Source organism: Polypterus senegalus, chromosome 11 (genome assembly GCF_016835505.1).
Source record: "Polypterus senegalus isolate Bchr_013 chromosome 11, ASM1683550v1, whole genome shotgun sequence".
Lineage (NCBI taxonomy): Eukaryota > Metazoa > Chordata > Cladistia > Polypteriformes > Polypteridae > Polypterus > Polypterus senegalus.
Window position 1 is genome coordinate 77,979,517 of NC_053164.1, and position 18,277 is coordinate 77,997,793.

An 18,277-nucleotide genomic window follows, 5' to 3' on the forward strand; every position below is an offset into this window, starting at 1 on the left:
GGTGGAGAAGAGTGTCAGGAGTGACTCGTGACAGACGGATATCAGCAAGAGTGAAAGGGAAGGTCTACAGGATGGTAATGAGACCAGTTATGTTATATGGGTTGGAGACGGTGGCACTGACCAGAAAGCAGGAGACAGAGCTGGAGGTGGCAGAGTTAAAGATGCTAAGATTTGCACTGGGTGTGACGAGGATGGACAGGATTAGGAATGAGTACATTAGAGGGTCAGCTCAAGTTGGACGGTTGGGAGACAAAGTCAGAGGGGTGAGATTGTGTTGGTTTGGACATGTGCAGAGGAGAGATGATGAGTATATTGAGAGAAGGATGATGAGGAAAGAGCTGCCAGGAAAGGGGAAAAGAGGAAGGCCTAAGAGGAGATTTATGGATGTGGTGAGAGAGGACATGCAGGTGATGGGTGTAACAGAACAAGATGCAGAGGACAGAAAGATATGGAAGAAGATGATCAGCTGTGGCAGCCGAAAGAAGAAGAAGAAGAAGACAGTACATATCTTCACTATCAAATTGACGTAAAATTTTATAAATCAGTGTTCTGGGGTCTCATGTATAACGCCATGCATAGAAGTCACACTAAAACATTGCATATGCACAAAAAAATTCAGATGCACAAAACCATACATAAGCCAACTTCAACACACTTCAGCACCATAAATCGCAGTCAGTGTGAAATGTAACGCATATGCACCCCGACTCCTCCCAAAATTTTGCATATTTGAATATGTAGGTCAATATAAGTAGCCCTTTCAGTTGAGTATTTTGCTTAATCTTGAAATTTCCAGTTTAATCTCAGTTTATTTTGTCTTTAAAGTAAAACATGATAAATTTCATCTTAAAATCAATGTTTAATTTACTAGAGTTTCTCAAATCCCATCGTAACTAAAGTAGCATATTAAATTCTTTGTATTTTATGTGTTTTATGTATGTGAATCACTACGTGCTTCTTAAATGGGCTTTCCCTTTTGCAGACAGGAATGCTCAGGCAGCGAACGCCACACAGAATACATCACATTCATGATATTCCTGCTCTCTGAACATTTAGAATGCTAAGATGTATACTTGATATCATTTTCATGATGAAATGCATTAAAGCATGGGGGCACGGAGCACAGTGTGGTAGTGGGGAGCTGGCTACCCGTCCAGAAATTGTCCGTGCCTACCACAAGATGCTTGGTGCGCCATGCGTGACCCTCAATGAAATAAATTATTGCAGCAGTTCTGTCTGTCAAAAGTACCAACCCTCCAATTCCTGTCCTTCCACTTTCTTTTTTTCCTTCACCACAATATAAGTTCTGTAATAAATGTAAACCCAGCTGTAAGCTTAACGGCGATTCTTCAAAACATTTAAGGAACACTGAAAAATATTTGTAATATGTGTTTAGCTATTCCATCCATCTATCCATCCAGGGTTGCGCCAGTCCCAGCAAGCATGCAACGCGAGGCAGGAACAATCCCTGGATGGGGCATCAGCCCATCGCTACCGCTGTCCACCGTGTCCTCACATGTTTAATTATTAACAGTATACATAATTTAAATGAAGTTAACAATTTATCTGTAAAATAAATGTAATTTAAATACTTGAATGCATTTCATCATAAAAATGACATCAAGTATCCATCCTAGCATTCTAACAGCACACAGTGCCAAGAGGATAGAAGCCAGTCGTCAGCATCTGTGAATACGCACTCTCTTCTATTGAATTGAATCAAATTCCTTTATTGTTATTTTATGGTATAATGAGATTCAACACGCAAATCCTCCATAAACTTATTTTCCTATAAAATGCTGAACAATAATAATAATATGATAAAAAAACAATGAGAAACATATAGTATGAAAGCACAAGTACAATATACATGTACATACAGTGCAGATACTGCAAATTGTTCATGAAGTGACTGAGGTTGCACAATATTATAGTTATAGTGCAGGTTTACAGTGAGGTAGTTGTAACTATGTGTACAAACAGTTCTCGATGGACTGATTGAGTGTGTTTTAGCTCTTGGGACGAACCTGTTTCTGAGTTTTCAGGTCCATGCAGGAAAAGCTCTGAAGTGTTTGCTGGAAGAGAGAAGTTCAAATAGACTGTGCACGTGGCCGAGTGTAGTTCATGCAGATGCTGGTGGCTTTCCAGAGGCAGCATGTGCTATAAATGTCCTCCAGGGCCTTCTGATCAACTGCTGTACAGCTGTGATTCCACACACAGATACAATGGGTTAAAATACTCTGTGAAAGCAGCTATGTTATTTGGAATAGTTTGGCCATTGCATGCACCATTATATTGTTACAGAATGAGTACAATCAAAATTACAGTTGGTTGCCCTATATCCCGCATCGTTGATGTAAATCTGAAAAAAGGGAGATCACACAGAAACAGTAGCACTGCTTTGATGCTGGGTGCTGCCAGTTTGAAAAACCAAGCAAAAACTTGCATACACAAGGGAGGACGACGAGGTGGTAAGGAGCACACACTGATACAGCGCATTGCCGCACCCACCACATGACAAACCAACTCAGGACCCCAGGTTAGGACCCGAGTGCAGCCATGCAACAGGTGACACCTCAGCACCACACGAGTTCAGATGAACCAGGGTGAGGTTTTTAATGGTGGCAGGAGTGCCAATTCTGCCACCAACCCCCAGGCTTTTCCCTACAGGTTGGAGGGCCTACATGCAGGTCTGGATGCAGATTAATGTCATACCCAGGATGAAGCAATTGCAGGTTAAGTGCCTTGCTCAAGGGCTCAAAGAAGTAGAGTCACTTTTGGAGTTTATTGTGAAAATGTGTGTGGCTATATGTCAAGTTTAGTTTTTATACATTGTGGTATATGGCCGGCCAATACCCCCACGCTGCCAGATGGAGCACTCCCTGCGACGTGGAGATGCCCCAAATTCCAGCAGGGCATCATGGACCTTGGAGTTTTCCTTCACAGCCCTGCTGGATACCATGGGGCCCACCTGAGGAAGCTGCAGGGAGGCTCAAGGATTATTTTCCTAACAGCCCGGAAGTACATCCCAGTCACGGGGATAGAAGAAATGACGTACTTCCGGGCTGAAGAAAAAGGAGTTTCATCTGACCCGGAAGTGTTGCCAATCACATGGACAGAGAGAGAGAAACACTTCCGGGTCAAGGACTTTAAAAGGACTATGGGAAACCCCAGCGGGTTGAGCTGAGTTGGGAGGAAGGGAGACAACGCGTCTGGGAGTTGGAGGATTGTGATTATTGAGATTATGAGTATTGTGGAGTGGAGGGTGCTTTGTGCACTTTATTGTATCAATAAATTCATCATTTGGACTTTTATCTGGTGTCTGGTCCGAGGGTTCAAGGGGATGACAGCACCTATTATCCGTCACAACATCTTAAAAGTGTGTGAGGCCCCTGGTTGTTACATTTCATTCATTATAGGTTTCAAAAAAATATATCGACTGCCAACACACCTTTTATAACCCATTCCATGGGCTGTGGCCGTTATTCTCATCACATTTGGCCCCATTCTTGTGTGCCACTTTTGGACTTGGCAGAACTGAAGTTGAATTCCTTTATTTTAACTGAAAAATTAAGCACCAAATTCCTTCAATAGAGTAGTGGATGCCTGCAGCCAAACCCTTTTTGTATTTCCTTTCTGTCTTTTTTAACAAGCATTTAAAAAAATAATTTTGTCCCACCTACAAAAAATCCCCCCACACTTGAGAAGAACTTGAAATGGACAGACAGGCAGAGCTCTGCTGGGACGTGTCCTTTGGTTTTCAGTCACTAATTTGGTCTTTTTCAAAGAGTGGACGCTTGTGAGCCGTGGTCGATTTCATAATTAAAAGAACTGTGTGTTTTAAATAACATCAGCGTTGCTATACGCACAAGAACAAAAAGAGGGGCCTAATGGCAGAGTCAGTGTGTTCGGACAGACCCTGAAATGAATGAACACCAGAAGGAAACGCTAACCTCATCACCTGTAAAATGTGCAGCAGACGAAGGTGGTAATAAAACAACAAACTGTTTTAGCTAAGACCACCATAACGACATTCAAAATCCCTGACTGTATCTTTTACATTAAAAACATCAGATATTCTACTCGGTTGTTTTCTTCATTACGTGTCGAGCCAGAAAACACAGAAGTCGGCTGAAGGACCTGTAAACGGTGTCGCTTTCCCTCACGTGGAATTACTTTTATATTTGCAGTTGACGATTCCCAGATCTGTCATGGTTAGACAGAATTAGCACACAAGAGTCTTGCGTAGTAAAATACTTTTATTGAAAATTTCTAAGAAACATCGTCAGAAACTAGGTTCTTCAACACACTACAAAACCATTGAGGAAATAAAAAAAATACATTTTCCTTTAAAATTCACTATTTAGGGGGAAAAATCTAAACGAAACACACACGCGTACGTACAGTAATAACTTAAAAAAAGTGTTTTCTCCACTAATGCTATTATAAAATTGAAAAAATAATTCAACATATGTTTAGGCTGCAGTTAAACAAAGGCAACAATGGAATAAAACTTTTCAAGCAATACACCGGCCTGGAGTCATTTTACTTTCCTATTCTTCTACAAGACAACAAATTAGAATGTTAAGGACTCGTCTGCTTCTTTCTTTGTCATCGCTTGTCACTTTTACCTTTTTGTTCACATGGAGTCCATGACAGATAGCACCAATTTGTTAAAACAGTGAGCTAATGAGATCTCAAATGTAAACTTATAATCAGCATGAGCGCCTTAATGTTGGCTGCTTACTCTTCGCCATTGGCTACTGGTTAGCTTAGCAAACTCTCTAATTATAACTATCGGTGCCAAGCGGGAAGACGGACAACAGCAGTCAAGATGGAGCGCATGGCGTTCTTTCTTGCATTTAAACAGGTTCTGTAAACCGACAATCACACACGTGAATAAATCTCTTGTTAGATTAACATCCAGTTTCTAATTTGGGGGAATGTTTTTATGTGCTACATTTTATTGAAAGGAGTGGTTCCAAGTGCTTAACGGCATTATCAAAAACTTGTTTGCTCTAAAGAAAGGTGGAAAACGTCATTATCACCATTCGTCCCAAAAGGACAGATCATCTGAGAGTTTGAAATGAAAATCAGCCCAACTGTGGATTACCACTAAAAAGAATCACTAGCCCGAGTGTCCTGCTTGTTATATCTGTAATATTTTTTAACGTATGTCATGTCATATTGTTTTGGGCAGGCTATGCTTAAAGATGATGCATCTTTGCCACAGTCTGACAAACTAAGGCTTCTCCATCAGTCAAAATGAACAGCAACAAATGAAGCAAGCAATCTGTTACAACAATCAAGAAGAATTCACTCCACCCATAGAGCAATACGCATGACTATCAGAAGGTTCAGAAGAACAGGAACACACAATTAGGAACCAACATTTGAAAATGGCCACCTAATTTAGCCTTCATGCAAAAGTAACCCGATATGGAAAGACGAGAGTCAGTGCTTTACACATTTAAATGCACATGTGGTGGTGGTGGGGCTGAATCTACACTTACTCAGGTACGCCAGCAAAATTGATCTGTAATGGCTGTTTAAAAGAAGAGAAGCCGTACTGTTAAGCTTCAGGCTACAGTCGACTCGGCTGAGCGCAGCCTTCGTGTCTGGACTAGACGTATTTGATTAGTGTTTTTTGGCAGAAGGGAAGATGTGGTGCTAGTTCAAAGAAACGAGGCAGACAGAATGATAGCACACAATTAGACCGCCTTCTGCCTTCAGGCAATCCTGCGAAGCTGCACCAACCAAGTGGCACAAGAACTCTTTGTAAAGGCGAGAGCTCGGCGCAGGCCCAGCCATTTAACACTAGGATTTCACCCAAAGCAAAATCTGTGTCTTTATCCCAGGAAGGCCATCAAATTAAGAAAAAGTCGCACATCCTTTTTGTTTTGAGGCACTGCAAAGAAGGTAAAATATCGAAAGATTACTTGGACCCTTTTTTTTTTTAGGTCGGTTTAAGAAATGAAAGCCCAGCTTAACCTACACAAGAAAATCCAGTTGTGGCAGCAGACAGTCACTAGCCCTATTGTCTGTCAGTCACTTGCTTCAGCGTTTTTTTTGCTCTGACAAATGACATTCAGGACCCTGTAGGTCACATTCACCCCCTCAACTTTTTCAGCCACTTTCCAAGCGTTTTTTTTTTTTTAAATTGGCTGGCACTGGATGAGGTCTGGCAAATTTGCTGTCACTTTCCTTTAAACAGCCTCAGCTGACGTTGTGCCCCTGTGTCCTGGAGTGAACTAGGAATTAAAAAAAAAAAAAAAAAAAGTTTGTGCCCACCAAAGCTGACACATCACTGACACTCCATATAATGCGGACTGACCACAATGTGACATTGCTGGGAACAAGGGAGGAATCGTGTGAGCTTTTCTGCACCATAAAGTCAGTCGAGTCAAAACCATGAAACTGAAATGCACAAAAAGCAGAGGTGGGCCTTACTGAACTGAATATGCAGGAGGCCAACTGACCCGTCGAGCTCTCGCTTACGAGGGGCCCCATTCACATTTGATATGTTGGTCTTCTTTATGCCAGTGTTAGACAATCAGAGGTGTATTATAATGTCTCAGCTTTCCTTTTTTTGTTTTTGCCTGTATGTTCTTTCATGCAGACTGGGGGTCACATTTGGACCACAACACGTTGGATTTCTGCTGGGCACCATGCCATTGCCAGTGTTAATTAGAAAACTATTTGATAATCCTGCCTTATTCCAGGTCCTCATTTTTGGAGTGTGCTCTTCTTTGTTCACATCTAGCTAGAATTTCACTGGATCTACGGAAACTGGAGCCTCGTTCCTATTCGTTTTGTCAATGCAACAAACCCTGAGATGGCAGCGTTCTTCATGCACTGACTTGCTGCACTGCCAGCATATGCACTCTCGTTGCCAGGAGAGACATGCTCTGCATCTTCAGGAAGGGTTGGTGAAGGACATGTTGCCAAGGAGACGGTGCGTGTCCCCCAAGGTCACGCCCACAAGCTTGCTAACATTTCCCCATAAAATGTTCCTTGGTTGCTATGGTGCTTCCAATAGCTTGTTGCTAAGGAGTCCCCATATGACTTGCTTGCCATAAAATTAAAAAGTCAGTGCAGGTTCAGTGTTGTCAGTGGAGGAAAAAGGCTTGAGGCCTTTCACTCAGCTGTACATGAAAGAAGAGTTCAGCACTCGAAAATGCCCAGAAAAAAAAAAAAGAAAAGCTACATTACTGCAACAGGAGCAAAGGCAAACCCTGCTGCAGCCATCAACTTTAAAAGCAAGAGAGTCTTGCCTGCATCATCTCTGTAGCCTCAGGTCACTGGCAGTGCAGCCCAACCTCTTCTCACAATCTCATCAGTGTGTGCTGTGACTGGCAGGGTCCACCTGTAAGCCAATGAGTGAGGGGGGCAGATGAGTAACACTGTTGGACGAGGAGGAAGATCGAGCCGGGCCCTGCTGTCGAGCAGCTGCCACTGCAGGTCGGATTAAAGGCGGAGGGGGCTGATTCAGAGCTGTCCTGGCCTGCAGAAACTTTCCTTGCTGAAGAGGAGGCGGCTGGCGGAGAAGTGTGGGAGCAGAAGGCAAGCTGGGGCGCAATAAGGGGGCTGGGACAGGGTGGGTGGTGCACCAGCCCCTGTACTGGCTGGAGAAGTGTTGATGGAAGACGGGGTGGAAACCCCAGTAATCTGTACCTAGAGATAAAAATCAAGAAAAAGAAGAAAATTAAAACGGATATCCTTTAAATCTGAATCTACCGTGTTTTTTTTTTTTTTTTTTTACTTAAAACAGAGTTCCTGTTGAAGAAAGCCACACACACTATGAGCAGACCCCCATGACCCTGTGTTGGGATACAGCGGGTTGGATAATGACTGACTGACATACACTATGAACTCGATCGAAAGGAGCAGATAATAATCCTGGTCATTTTTTGCCTTCTGACTGCTGATCCAAGTAAAACTGTAGGTTTGTTTCAAAGATGACAATGAACTCTGTTTTAAATGTTTCTAAACCACAGCCCCCAAGTGCACTCGCATACAAACACTTGTTGACATACAGAATGGGGACTTAGGAGTGTTGGCTTTCAGTAAAGACAAAACCCACAAGATTGAGGATCGTCACAACATTATTTCTGGTTTATAAGATCATTATCATCACAACACTCTTCTTTGGCCTACTGTGAGGAAAATGAAAAGTGCCATTGTAAAATAAGCAAAAAGGACTTTTAGTCAAAATGTGCAGGTTGATTTGTGTGTGTGTGTATAGATACAATATACATTTATAAAAATCCCCTGGGATGTTTAACTCCTTCCTTTCTCATCAGTGCCAGTGTAAAATACTGTAGCTTACCTAATGAGAATGCTCACTATCTGGACAGCATGTAGCTGAGGATCTCATCCTTGCATGTCAGACATGTGTAGTAGACAGCTTCTGCTAACATTTTGATGATTAGCACTTTTTATAACTGTTCAAGGGGAAAATACTAGCTAGCTCTTAGCCATTTGCACTTCTGACAGCTGAAGACTGTGCTCCATTTGGATGAGAAGAGTTGAAAAGGGACGACTACAATTTATCCTCTTTCCATATCAATTGAGCATCCTTAGCAAAAGGAGATGCCATACCAGGTGGCCTTATCCCTGCTGCTTCATTACAAAAATTGAAGGACAGATTGAGCAAAGTATATTCAACTTTCAAACCTATCAGTTAAATGCATCCAAAAATAAATAAACAAACAAACCTCATCTTCTTCTTCACTGCTGGCCAACGAACCTGCTCCTGAGCTCTTGTTGTCATCCAGGGAAGACAAATTTGCAGTATTACCCTGAACTTCCTGCTCTGCCTGCCATTCACGCAGCACTTCCTCCAGATTGAAGCGCCGTCTGTAGCTGACGAAGAACGATTTAACTTGTGCCACTGTCTTGTTACCAATCACCTCTGCAATTGCTGCAAAATCTTTCCCATACTTTCGAATTGCTAGAAAGAAGGCAAAGAGTCTGATTCAAGGCATTTAAAAGTACATTTACTTGTGCATTAGCAGTGAAAAGAAAACATTTTAATGTAACAGTCCCACCTGTCAATAAGCTTTCTTTAGATGTTTCAGTAAACATTCTGTACTTCAGGGTGGGGGTTTGTGCAGTCCGAGGCAACAGTTTGTATGTACAGTACACACACACACAAGGAAAAAACTGCAGTGCAACAGTAACCTGCACATATTAGCAGTAGTCAAATAAAATCTACACAGAATATATTCAACTCTAAACAAAAAAATAAAATCGCTGTAAAATAATTTATTATGGGCCATATGAGAGGCTAGGCATTAAACTAAAAGAAGTGGGAATTTAAGGCACACCATACTGAAAACTGCCAAAAACACAGAAAACAAGTTAGTGTGTTAAGAGGAGCTTTTGTCAAATGTGTTTAGGCCTCTGCACATTTTAATTAATTTTATCAAGATAATTTATATAACTAACAACCTGGTTAAGTTAACTAGGCAGAATAGCAGAGATCCAAGAGTCAAAATAATTATTACAGATAGATCTAGAGAGAATTCAGAGTCCGTTTCAGTCACTGTTTCAGAAAAGTTAGATGAACAGGAATTGACAAAGACAGACAGGTGAAATGGCACATCCTCATCTCAACTCTCCTTATGTTCTTAAATTGAGCTTGAAAAAAAAAAAAATAAAACCAACAATAACATGAAGCTCTTCACATACCCTGCACTGCAAGAAGTTGTTCATCTGTGGTCCACCGAGAGTTCAACTTGGGGTTTCCCTGCAGAGGACAAAAAGACAAAATATAAGCACATATTCTAAAAAAAAAAAAAATCTGTATTATATACGACCTAAATACTTAACATACTGGCTTAAGAAGGTAATTATCACGTTCAAAGTCAGTTAAATAGACATTGCACATTTCATACTGAAAGCAGACTTCGATCCATCACACCTGCGACCTTCATTAAAAGCTACGTCTGATTCAGTCCAAACAGGACTTTCAGATGTGCTTGACGTCACCAGCACATTAGCTGCCATCTGCAGTTATGTGGTTGTGATACTGCATTGTTAGCCAGCGTACTTATTCAGATAGAACAGTTCTGATGGTATTGTGAAAATAAATGACTCACAACTGCCACCAACATATTTCGCTTGCTCATGTAATTGAAGAAAAATGTAATAGACATCAAATGCCTGTACATGCAATTATTTCACATTAATACAAAACATTTCTTTCTTTGTCCACTTGTCTACAAAAACATTGGCATGGTTAGTGAATTATTTGTTCAACTATTTCACCTCTGTTGTATAAGATGGACAGTGATGTGCCCTCTGTCTCTTGCGCGTGCGCGCACACACACACACACACTCTCACTTTCACTTTTTCAATACGGTCACAAAATGTAAAATGACTGACCCTGCTAAAACAATACGAATAAATTTCCAGTAGCATATAAAGAATGACAGGAAGCAGACCTGAGTATTAAACACTGTCCCCACAGAAAGAAAAAAACTGAAGACAAAATGAAATAGGATCGGTTTTAGTGTTTTGCACACAAGTGACTTCTCAAGATAAACAGCAAGCCACTGAGTATTCAACGAAGCCATTGTGCCTCACCTCCAAGGGCCGCAGCTTCTCTATTCCTTGTTCCAGGTTGAGTTTCAGGCTGCTGTTGATCTGTTTGATGTGCTGCACCTTCCATAAAAAAAAAAACAGAAATATTTTAAAGCTGGACAGTCGCCTTACTAACCAGCTGTCAAAATGAATGACAAATCTTTTATCATTTTAGAAAGCAGACCTTTATTTTAAAATCTACATAAAATGTAATCACAAATCAGTACTTAAATTTTATACAGATATTGTGTGTTCAAAATATATCTGAAAATTGTGCATACAGATTCAGAAACCATTTTATCAAAGCCAATCAAATGAGATTACACAGGTTTGTTCTTAACATCCAAAACATGATCTCCTTTGGTTAACTGGAAATGCAAACACTGTTGAATTTATTGCTTTACTGCAACTGAACCTCATGATTTCTGGAAAAGCCCTGGAAAACCAAGAACTATGAGGACTCGAATATAGATAGACAGATAGAGAGATAGTTAGATACTTTATTAATCCCAAGGGGAAATTCACATAATCCAGCAGCAGTATACTGATACAAAAAATAATATTAAATTAAATAGTAATAAAAATGCATGTAAAAGCAGACAATAACTTTGAGTAATGTTAGCATTTACTCCGCCGGGTGGAATTGAAGAGTCGCATAGTGTGGGGGAGGAACGATCTCCTCAGTCTGTCAGTGGAGCAAGACAGTGACAAAAGTCTGTCACTGAAGCTACTCCTCTGTCTAGAGATGACACTGTTCAGTGGATGCAGTGGATTCTTCATGATTGACAGGAGTTTGCTTAGTGCCCGTCGCTCTGCCACAGATGTTAAACTGTCCAACTTTACTCCTACAATACAGCCTGCCTTCTTAACAAGTTTGTCCAGGCGTGAGGCGTCTTTCATCTTTATGCTGCCTCCCCAGCACACTACCGCGTAGAAGAGGGCACTCGCCACAACCGTCTGGTAGAACATCTGCAGCATCTTATTGCAGATGTTGAAGGACACCAACCTTCTAAGAAAGTATAGTCGGCTCTGACCTTTCTTACACAGAGCATCAGCATTGGCAGTCCAGTCAAATTTGTCATCTAGCTGCACTCCCAGATATTTATTTAAAATGTGTTTGTGAAGAGCACTATATATGAATGAACTGTTTTGCACTGTGCTGTCTTATTCTCTGGCAGAGTTGGGAAAATCACGCTAGATTGTTCAATTATAATTCTCATATACTGTAGGTATTGAGGTGTGTACTGCAGTATCTTTAGTTGAGATGTATCCTTGACACACTGAGGACAAGAAATTGGATTTTTCTTCTTCTGCATTATACATTGGTTAAACAAATCATGCAGCTGTGTGACATCTGTTGGAAAGTAGAAACAATGTATTTAATTGCTATTTCCATAATAAAACCAATTTCCTCTGAATTTAAGCAGATATTAAGATGTTGGCACTTCTGCACAGTTTAGTTTTCACAGACAAATTAAAACACATTGTTATGTTAAATCCAAGTGCTGTGCCACACTACAAACTATGAGCAAACTAATTTTTTTTTATGCACAAATATTAAAATGTTATTCATGTCATTCAATAGAGCGGTTGGAAGCCATCAAAGCAGCTAACACCACACTCCCACCACTCTCAAAAATCTTCTCAATGGAGGTGGAGAAAATGCCAAGGTATGTAATGCTATAGCCCTTCTGAGTTAGTTCTCCATTTTTACAAGAAAGCTCTGCTTTTAAAGCATAGAAAACTAAAGGACATCAGCAGAAAAACACATGAGGGGGATCCATGTTTATGTTTACCTGCAACGCACAAGTAGCACATATATTTTACATAATTGATATGTCTATGTAAACGCTCAGGCAAAATGTAATCCGTTTAACACCTCAGACATCAAAATAGACATCTTTACCAAATTGGATTCAGGCATCAGTGTAAATAGACCTTTGCTAAGAGGCCAATTTATACTAAATTTATATTTCACAAATGGATGTACTCGATGAGAAAACAGGGAAGCTAGAAAGTTCAGCTAAAATTACTTGCCATATCTGAATGCAATAAAGCTTTGTGAGAGAAGGAAAAGGCCGGAAAACAAAAATTAGGTGAATGCAAAGCATCACAGGATTTTGTTTTTCTATTTGGTTTAACTGAACAATGTTCAGCATGTACAGCTTGTATTCCAGCATTCAATTTTTGTGAAAACAGCACATGAATGACTATTACAATTTTAAATGTATACATTAAAACTACATTTTAAATTTGAAATGTTCTAATCATAAGGATTGTAGGCAGTAGGGCTGTCAACCATCAGGACTTATTGCCAAGGACAAGCCAAATTTGAAATGATGTGTGTGGTTATATATCATAACCGAATTTTCCTATTCTTATTGTAAAAGACTGACAAGTTACTTGAACTTCACTCGCACTGCTAAAAAATTAAAGCTTTAAAAGGATGAACTGAGAGAAGGAATGTCCTCAGGTGTAATATGATTTCATCTTTAACTTATTGCTTTAAAATAAAAATTTTTTGCAATATGCTACAAAAATGAATAATAAGTTGCATTTATAGAGCGCCTTTCACAATCCCAAGGTCGCTTTAAATACAGAGTTTAAAAAAAAAAAACTTAAAAAAAAATCACACAAACGTTCGTAGAAGAGGAAAGTTCCAAGTTGAGAATTAGTATCTTGTTTTTAATATTTTAAAGCCTATTTATCATACTGTAACCCGATTATTGGGATACTATTGCACCACGTGTAATTTTCATTTCTAGTTTATTATGAACTTTTTAATTCTTCTAAGGGAACCTAAAGATCAGGATACATAAAACAAACCTGAACACTAGCAGATGACTCAACTCAGTAAGAGTAATAAAGTAAGTTAGTAACTAGGACTAAACCTTTGCTACTACACCACACCGTCTGCCCTGTAACCCTAACAAAGTTTAAAAAACTGAAAAATGTATGAAATTCAGAAGTTCAAATATACCAACAGTTTTTGCATAAAAATATTTATTTCCAATCCTTTTCAAACCCCCCTTGAAAAAATTAAAAAAGCAAAACGAGTCACAGAAGCAATGGAATACAGAAATTGCGAAGGCTGGAAACCTCAATATGCCTAACAACCACCCAATACCTCCGAGTTTGGTTCTCTACTTTGATGAGTGAGCAGAGAGCTCTGACAGTATTGAAAATCTCAAACAACCTTTGTACACACAATAGGTGCCTTCCAGATGAGCATAACCATCAGTGGGTACAATTTATATTGTTGTACCAAACATACAGGAGGATTCTTATTCCCATTATCACACCTTTCAAGTAAGCCAGACCTTACTAGCAACTGGCTCATGGGAAGACTGCCATTGGTCTCTACTCCATCCAGCTCTTTATTGCAGGGACCAATTCTTATATTATTAACCAGATGTGTATGGACTCATAACTGATGGATCACAATTGTGTGACAGTTTGATTGCCTTTGTTTAACTATTAGGCTGTTTGTTTCCCACTAGAAATTACCTTAAAAGTGAGAGTTTTGGAATAGTGGTATAAATGGTTATCACTGGTTGTAATTTGATTTACAACTGTGTAATATACTGTTGGTCTAATGTGACCACCTCCTTCATGGTACTTGCATAGTAACTGTTCAAATAACAAAACCTGCACATGGACTAGATGAAGAGTCAATCCCTTTTAGAGAGTGTAATCTGCAAGAAAATATGACTGAAGACAGCGATAATGCATTGGGTATTCCAGATATTTTCATGTAGGGTGGCTCTTGCTGGGCGCTCCGGTTTCCTCCCACAGTCCAAAGACATGCAGGTTAGGTAGATTGGCAATTCTAAAATTGGCCCTAGTGTGTGCTTGGTGTGTGGGTGTGTGTGGGTGTGGTTGTGTGTTTCCTGCAGTGGGTTGGCACCCTGCCTGGGATTGGTTCCTGCTTTGTGCCCTGTGTAGGCTGGGATTGGCTCCAGCAGACCCATGTGACCCTGTGTTCGGATTCTGCGGGTTGGAAAATGGCTGGATGGATGGGTGGCTCTTGCTGTCAAGAAAGAGAAACTTCAGGAGACCAAACTTACATGCACCACTTGAATTTTAATCTTCAGATTTTTCACTATCCATTCCTGACAAATGTTTATCCGTGTTGCACAGCTGGCATCTCTGAATAAAAGCTTCAGCAGATGTGTGTAGATTTAGTCAATCCCACACTCATCACCATGTTAATCTATCAATCCATTTTCTTATATGCTTATCCAATTTAGGGTCACACGGACTCAACACGTACCTCCTAGCATTGGATATTAGCCAAGGACCAGCCCTACACATGGCCCCTGTACACTCACTCATACCAGGCCAATGTTGAGTCTGCAAATGCCCTTTCATACATTTTCGGGGATATAGAAGGAAAACCTATACAGACACAAAAAGAATGTACAAACTCCATAAAGACAGTACTTAGGCTGGAATTTGAATCTAGAGATGTGGAGATGCAAGACAGCCATGCTACACACTGTGCCACAGCGTCGCCTCACAAAATGAAACAATTTGCATTGCTGAGACATCATCTGTCTATGTATATACTGTGTTGACAAGTGGAGTAAAAATCAATCAAAGTAAAGGAAAAACTGTACACTGCTGTGACTGGCTATTATTTCACCCTGGCAGGTGTTACAGTAACAAGAAATGGCTGTTTTTCTTTTTAACATTTCTTGTTTTTCCTTTACGTAAGAAGCAAAATTAACTCAATTACACAACAACTAAAACTTCAGAATGGCTTTAAGAAACAAAATATTCAAAACACTACACTAAAAATGACTTTTGTTATTGTTTCACACTTTCAAAAGTTCATCTGGACATTTAATCAATAAACTACTGTATAAACTGTTTGTCTCAAAATTAAACCTATCAACGGGTAGTCAGTAAGAGACAGAAAACAACAGTCTTGTACCTGTCTTTTCAGGGATATAAGCTGTGAGTCCAGCTGCCTTAATGTTAAAGTTGCAATGTCTGGGTTGGCAGAAAGAGCTGCGATATCCTTCTGACTCAGATACATGCCCTTTGGTGGGCGCCGACGAGAGCGAAGAGGGTGGTGCCGATATTGAGAGTTCTGTGGCTCCTTCCTGATAGGACCAGTTTTGCATGCAATATTAGGCTGCTTCTGGAGACTAATCTACAGAAAATAAAAAGAGAAAATTATAAAACGTTCAGGAACTTCACGTAAGGATATAGTATTTATCTTTTAATTGTTATGCACAAAATTGTTCTTTCCTGATACCAAACATGCAGCCAAATCTGTCAGATTCAAATTACTTTTCACAAGTGTTAATTATACAAAATTTGAATCTTTATCATCATTTTCTATTTCTTTTCAAAATTTGAAACTTCAGTAAACCAAGACTAATTCCTGCACCTCGTGCTTTTGTAAAATAGTTGGTGGTTTGCCTTGAGCCCCCCTTTATCCTGTCTCATGTGTGGAACCTGAACTGTATTTCCATTGACATATAACTAACAAAACCTTCAGGCCCTCTTACAGCTTCTAAATAATGCCTGGAGAAACAATCATCCATTAAAAAAATGGTTCACCATAGATATTTCTTGGTGCAGAATATTCTATCAATTCTAAACACAACTCTCTTATCATTTCATGTTAATCTACAACACATTCAGACAATCAAACAGGATTGATGCTAAGGTATGTGGTAAAATATAAAAATGAACGCCTGTTAACCGTTTGAAAACTGATGCAAACAGCCTAATCAAGATTTGCAACAAAGAGCTTAGGTATACAGGAATATTATGGGATATAACACTAGCTTCCTAAATGAGCCAAAGAATTTCCTTTCAGACCATAAGTATGTGAATAAACGGATTAACCAACTTTTATTTATTTATCTTTTTATAGGACACCCCATCTACTAACCCACACATTTGTTTAAAATCATCATACAGAAGGAAAGAGTAATTCTTTTTATTATCTGTGTTCTACTTATGATAAAACAACGAAGTTATTTCGCACTAGATAACTTTTTATATTTCATATACAAGTCAATTTTAAAATCTTTAGTTGCTTAAGCCAGTGTCACTTTACATGACCTCCAGTGGGAGGGGATGTCAAACTTTAAAACTACAGCTGATCTGTTCACTTGAGCATGTCATATTACGCTAGCAATTGCAGGGAATGTTAAAGTAGACGATCGTGCAAAGATTTTCCAGAACAGCTTTACATTCAAAAGTATTGTGAGCATGCCCCTTTTCCTGACAGCGAATAATGTGATGCCTGTGTGAAGCTGCAGAGAGTTCATTCGCAATCTCAGCCCTTTTCTTTTTTTCATTCTAGTGTGGTATGTAAAACCTGAGACATCAGGCAAATGAGCTTCTATTCTGTTGTGGTATAAAACACTTCAGTTCCTTATTCCTCGTCGCTGCATTATATGCATTATACTGCTGGGTGAGTGCTCACTGGTTGTCAGCTCACATGCACAAAACCTTGCTCCAATGAACTACGACAAAATCAAACCTTTTTCTTTTTCTAAGACCCCCACCCCTGTCAATTTGCCCTGAAAGATTTGTAAATCACTCTTGAAGGGCTTGTCAAAGAATTAAAGATCAATAATATCTAACAAATATTCTGCACAGTGTTAAGTAGAAAATCATAGTCAACCACTCAACCTCTGCTTATTGTTATGTTTATTTGTTTTTTTTAACTAATGAAGTTAACAATATTGCATTGTGTTTGGCTGCACACCAGTGCCTGATCTTCAAAACATATTTGGGTATATAAGGTTAAGAACAGTTCAAATATAGGCAATTGAACAGTACAGTTTTATTTAATATATAAATAAAAGAAAATTAATATAGCCCATGGTTCAATAAGTTTACTTATTTTAGAGCAAAAAAAAAAAAAAATTTAAAAACAAAATTGTAAAATAATCTTTATTTGCGTGTCATAGGTGAACCTGAACGTTAAATAAATAAATGTTGGCCTTTCACTTTCTTTTCACATAACACATACAATTACTATTTGAATGAATTTCGTACAGTATTTAATATAGTTAATTGATTTCTTTTTATTTTGAATTAAAATTATTTCACAAAAGGATCAAAGTTTGTTCCCCCACAGGATATCCACACAATCATTTTAGCCTATTTTTCTGACTTTTCTTTGATCCTTTCGGGTTTACCATTTAGTTAAATCCTATGCTAAATCAAAAATACAACTTCATAAATAATTATACTATTCTTAAAAAGATTAGTCTGGCATGCTGTACAATAATAACTGCAATATAATATGTTGCTACTTTAGAGTTATCTTCTTTGGACAAGGAACTGGACTAACTGCAGTAAGACAGATAAGCATGGACACATACACAGAATTTTGAAAAATGAAATGCAAATTTTGACGAAGAATGGAATGGCAAGGTACAAAATAACTACAAGTATGTAAACAAACTCAGTTAAGGAAGTCTATGCTGTATGCACTGTTTATTTGGGCCAATAAACATCCAAATACTTTAAAGCAGTATTTTATTTTGTGATAGTCACCCGTTCCAGATTTTGCCAACCTTGAATAAGACTGAAAGGAAAAAAATGCACATGTATGCACATGTAATAATATAAGCAACACTTACCATTTCCATGTAGCTGTTAAAATGACTGATAAAACTGACACTGGTTCAGGTGTCCCCTGTCACATGATAGGGT

At 39.2% G+C, this 18,277-nt stretch overlaps 1 protein-coding gene across 1 annotated transcript in view; it reads right to left on the bottom strand.

Moving 5' to 3' along the window:
* Positions 1-4,245: 4,245 nt before the first annotated feature.
* The window catches only part of rcor2 (REST corepressor 2), a 38,243-nt gene continuing 24,211 nt past the window's right edge, over positions 4,246-18,277 (bottom strand). Inside the window, 6 exon segments of the mRNA XM_039769095.1 lie at positions 4,246-7,581; positions 7,584-7,674; positions 8,718-8,953; positions 9,694-9,751; positions 10,592-10,669; positions 15,525-15,746. Of these exon segments, the coding sequence (XP_039625029.1) occupies positions 7,337-7,581; positions 7,584-7,674; positions 8,718-8,953; positions 9,694-9,751; positions 10,592-10,669; positions 15,525-15,746 (930 nt within the window). The 3' untranslated portion in view covers positions 4,246-7,336.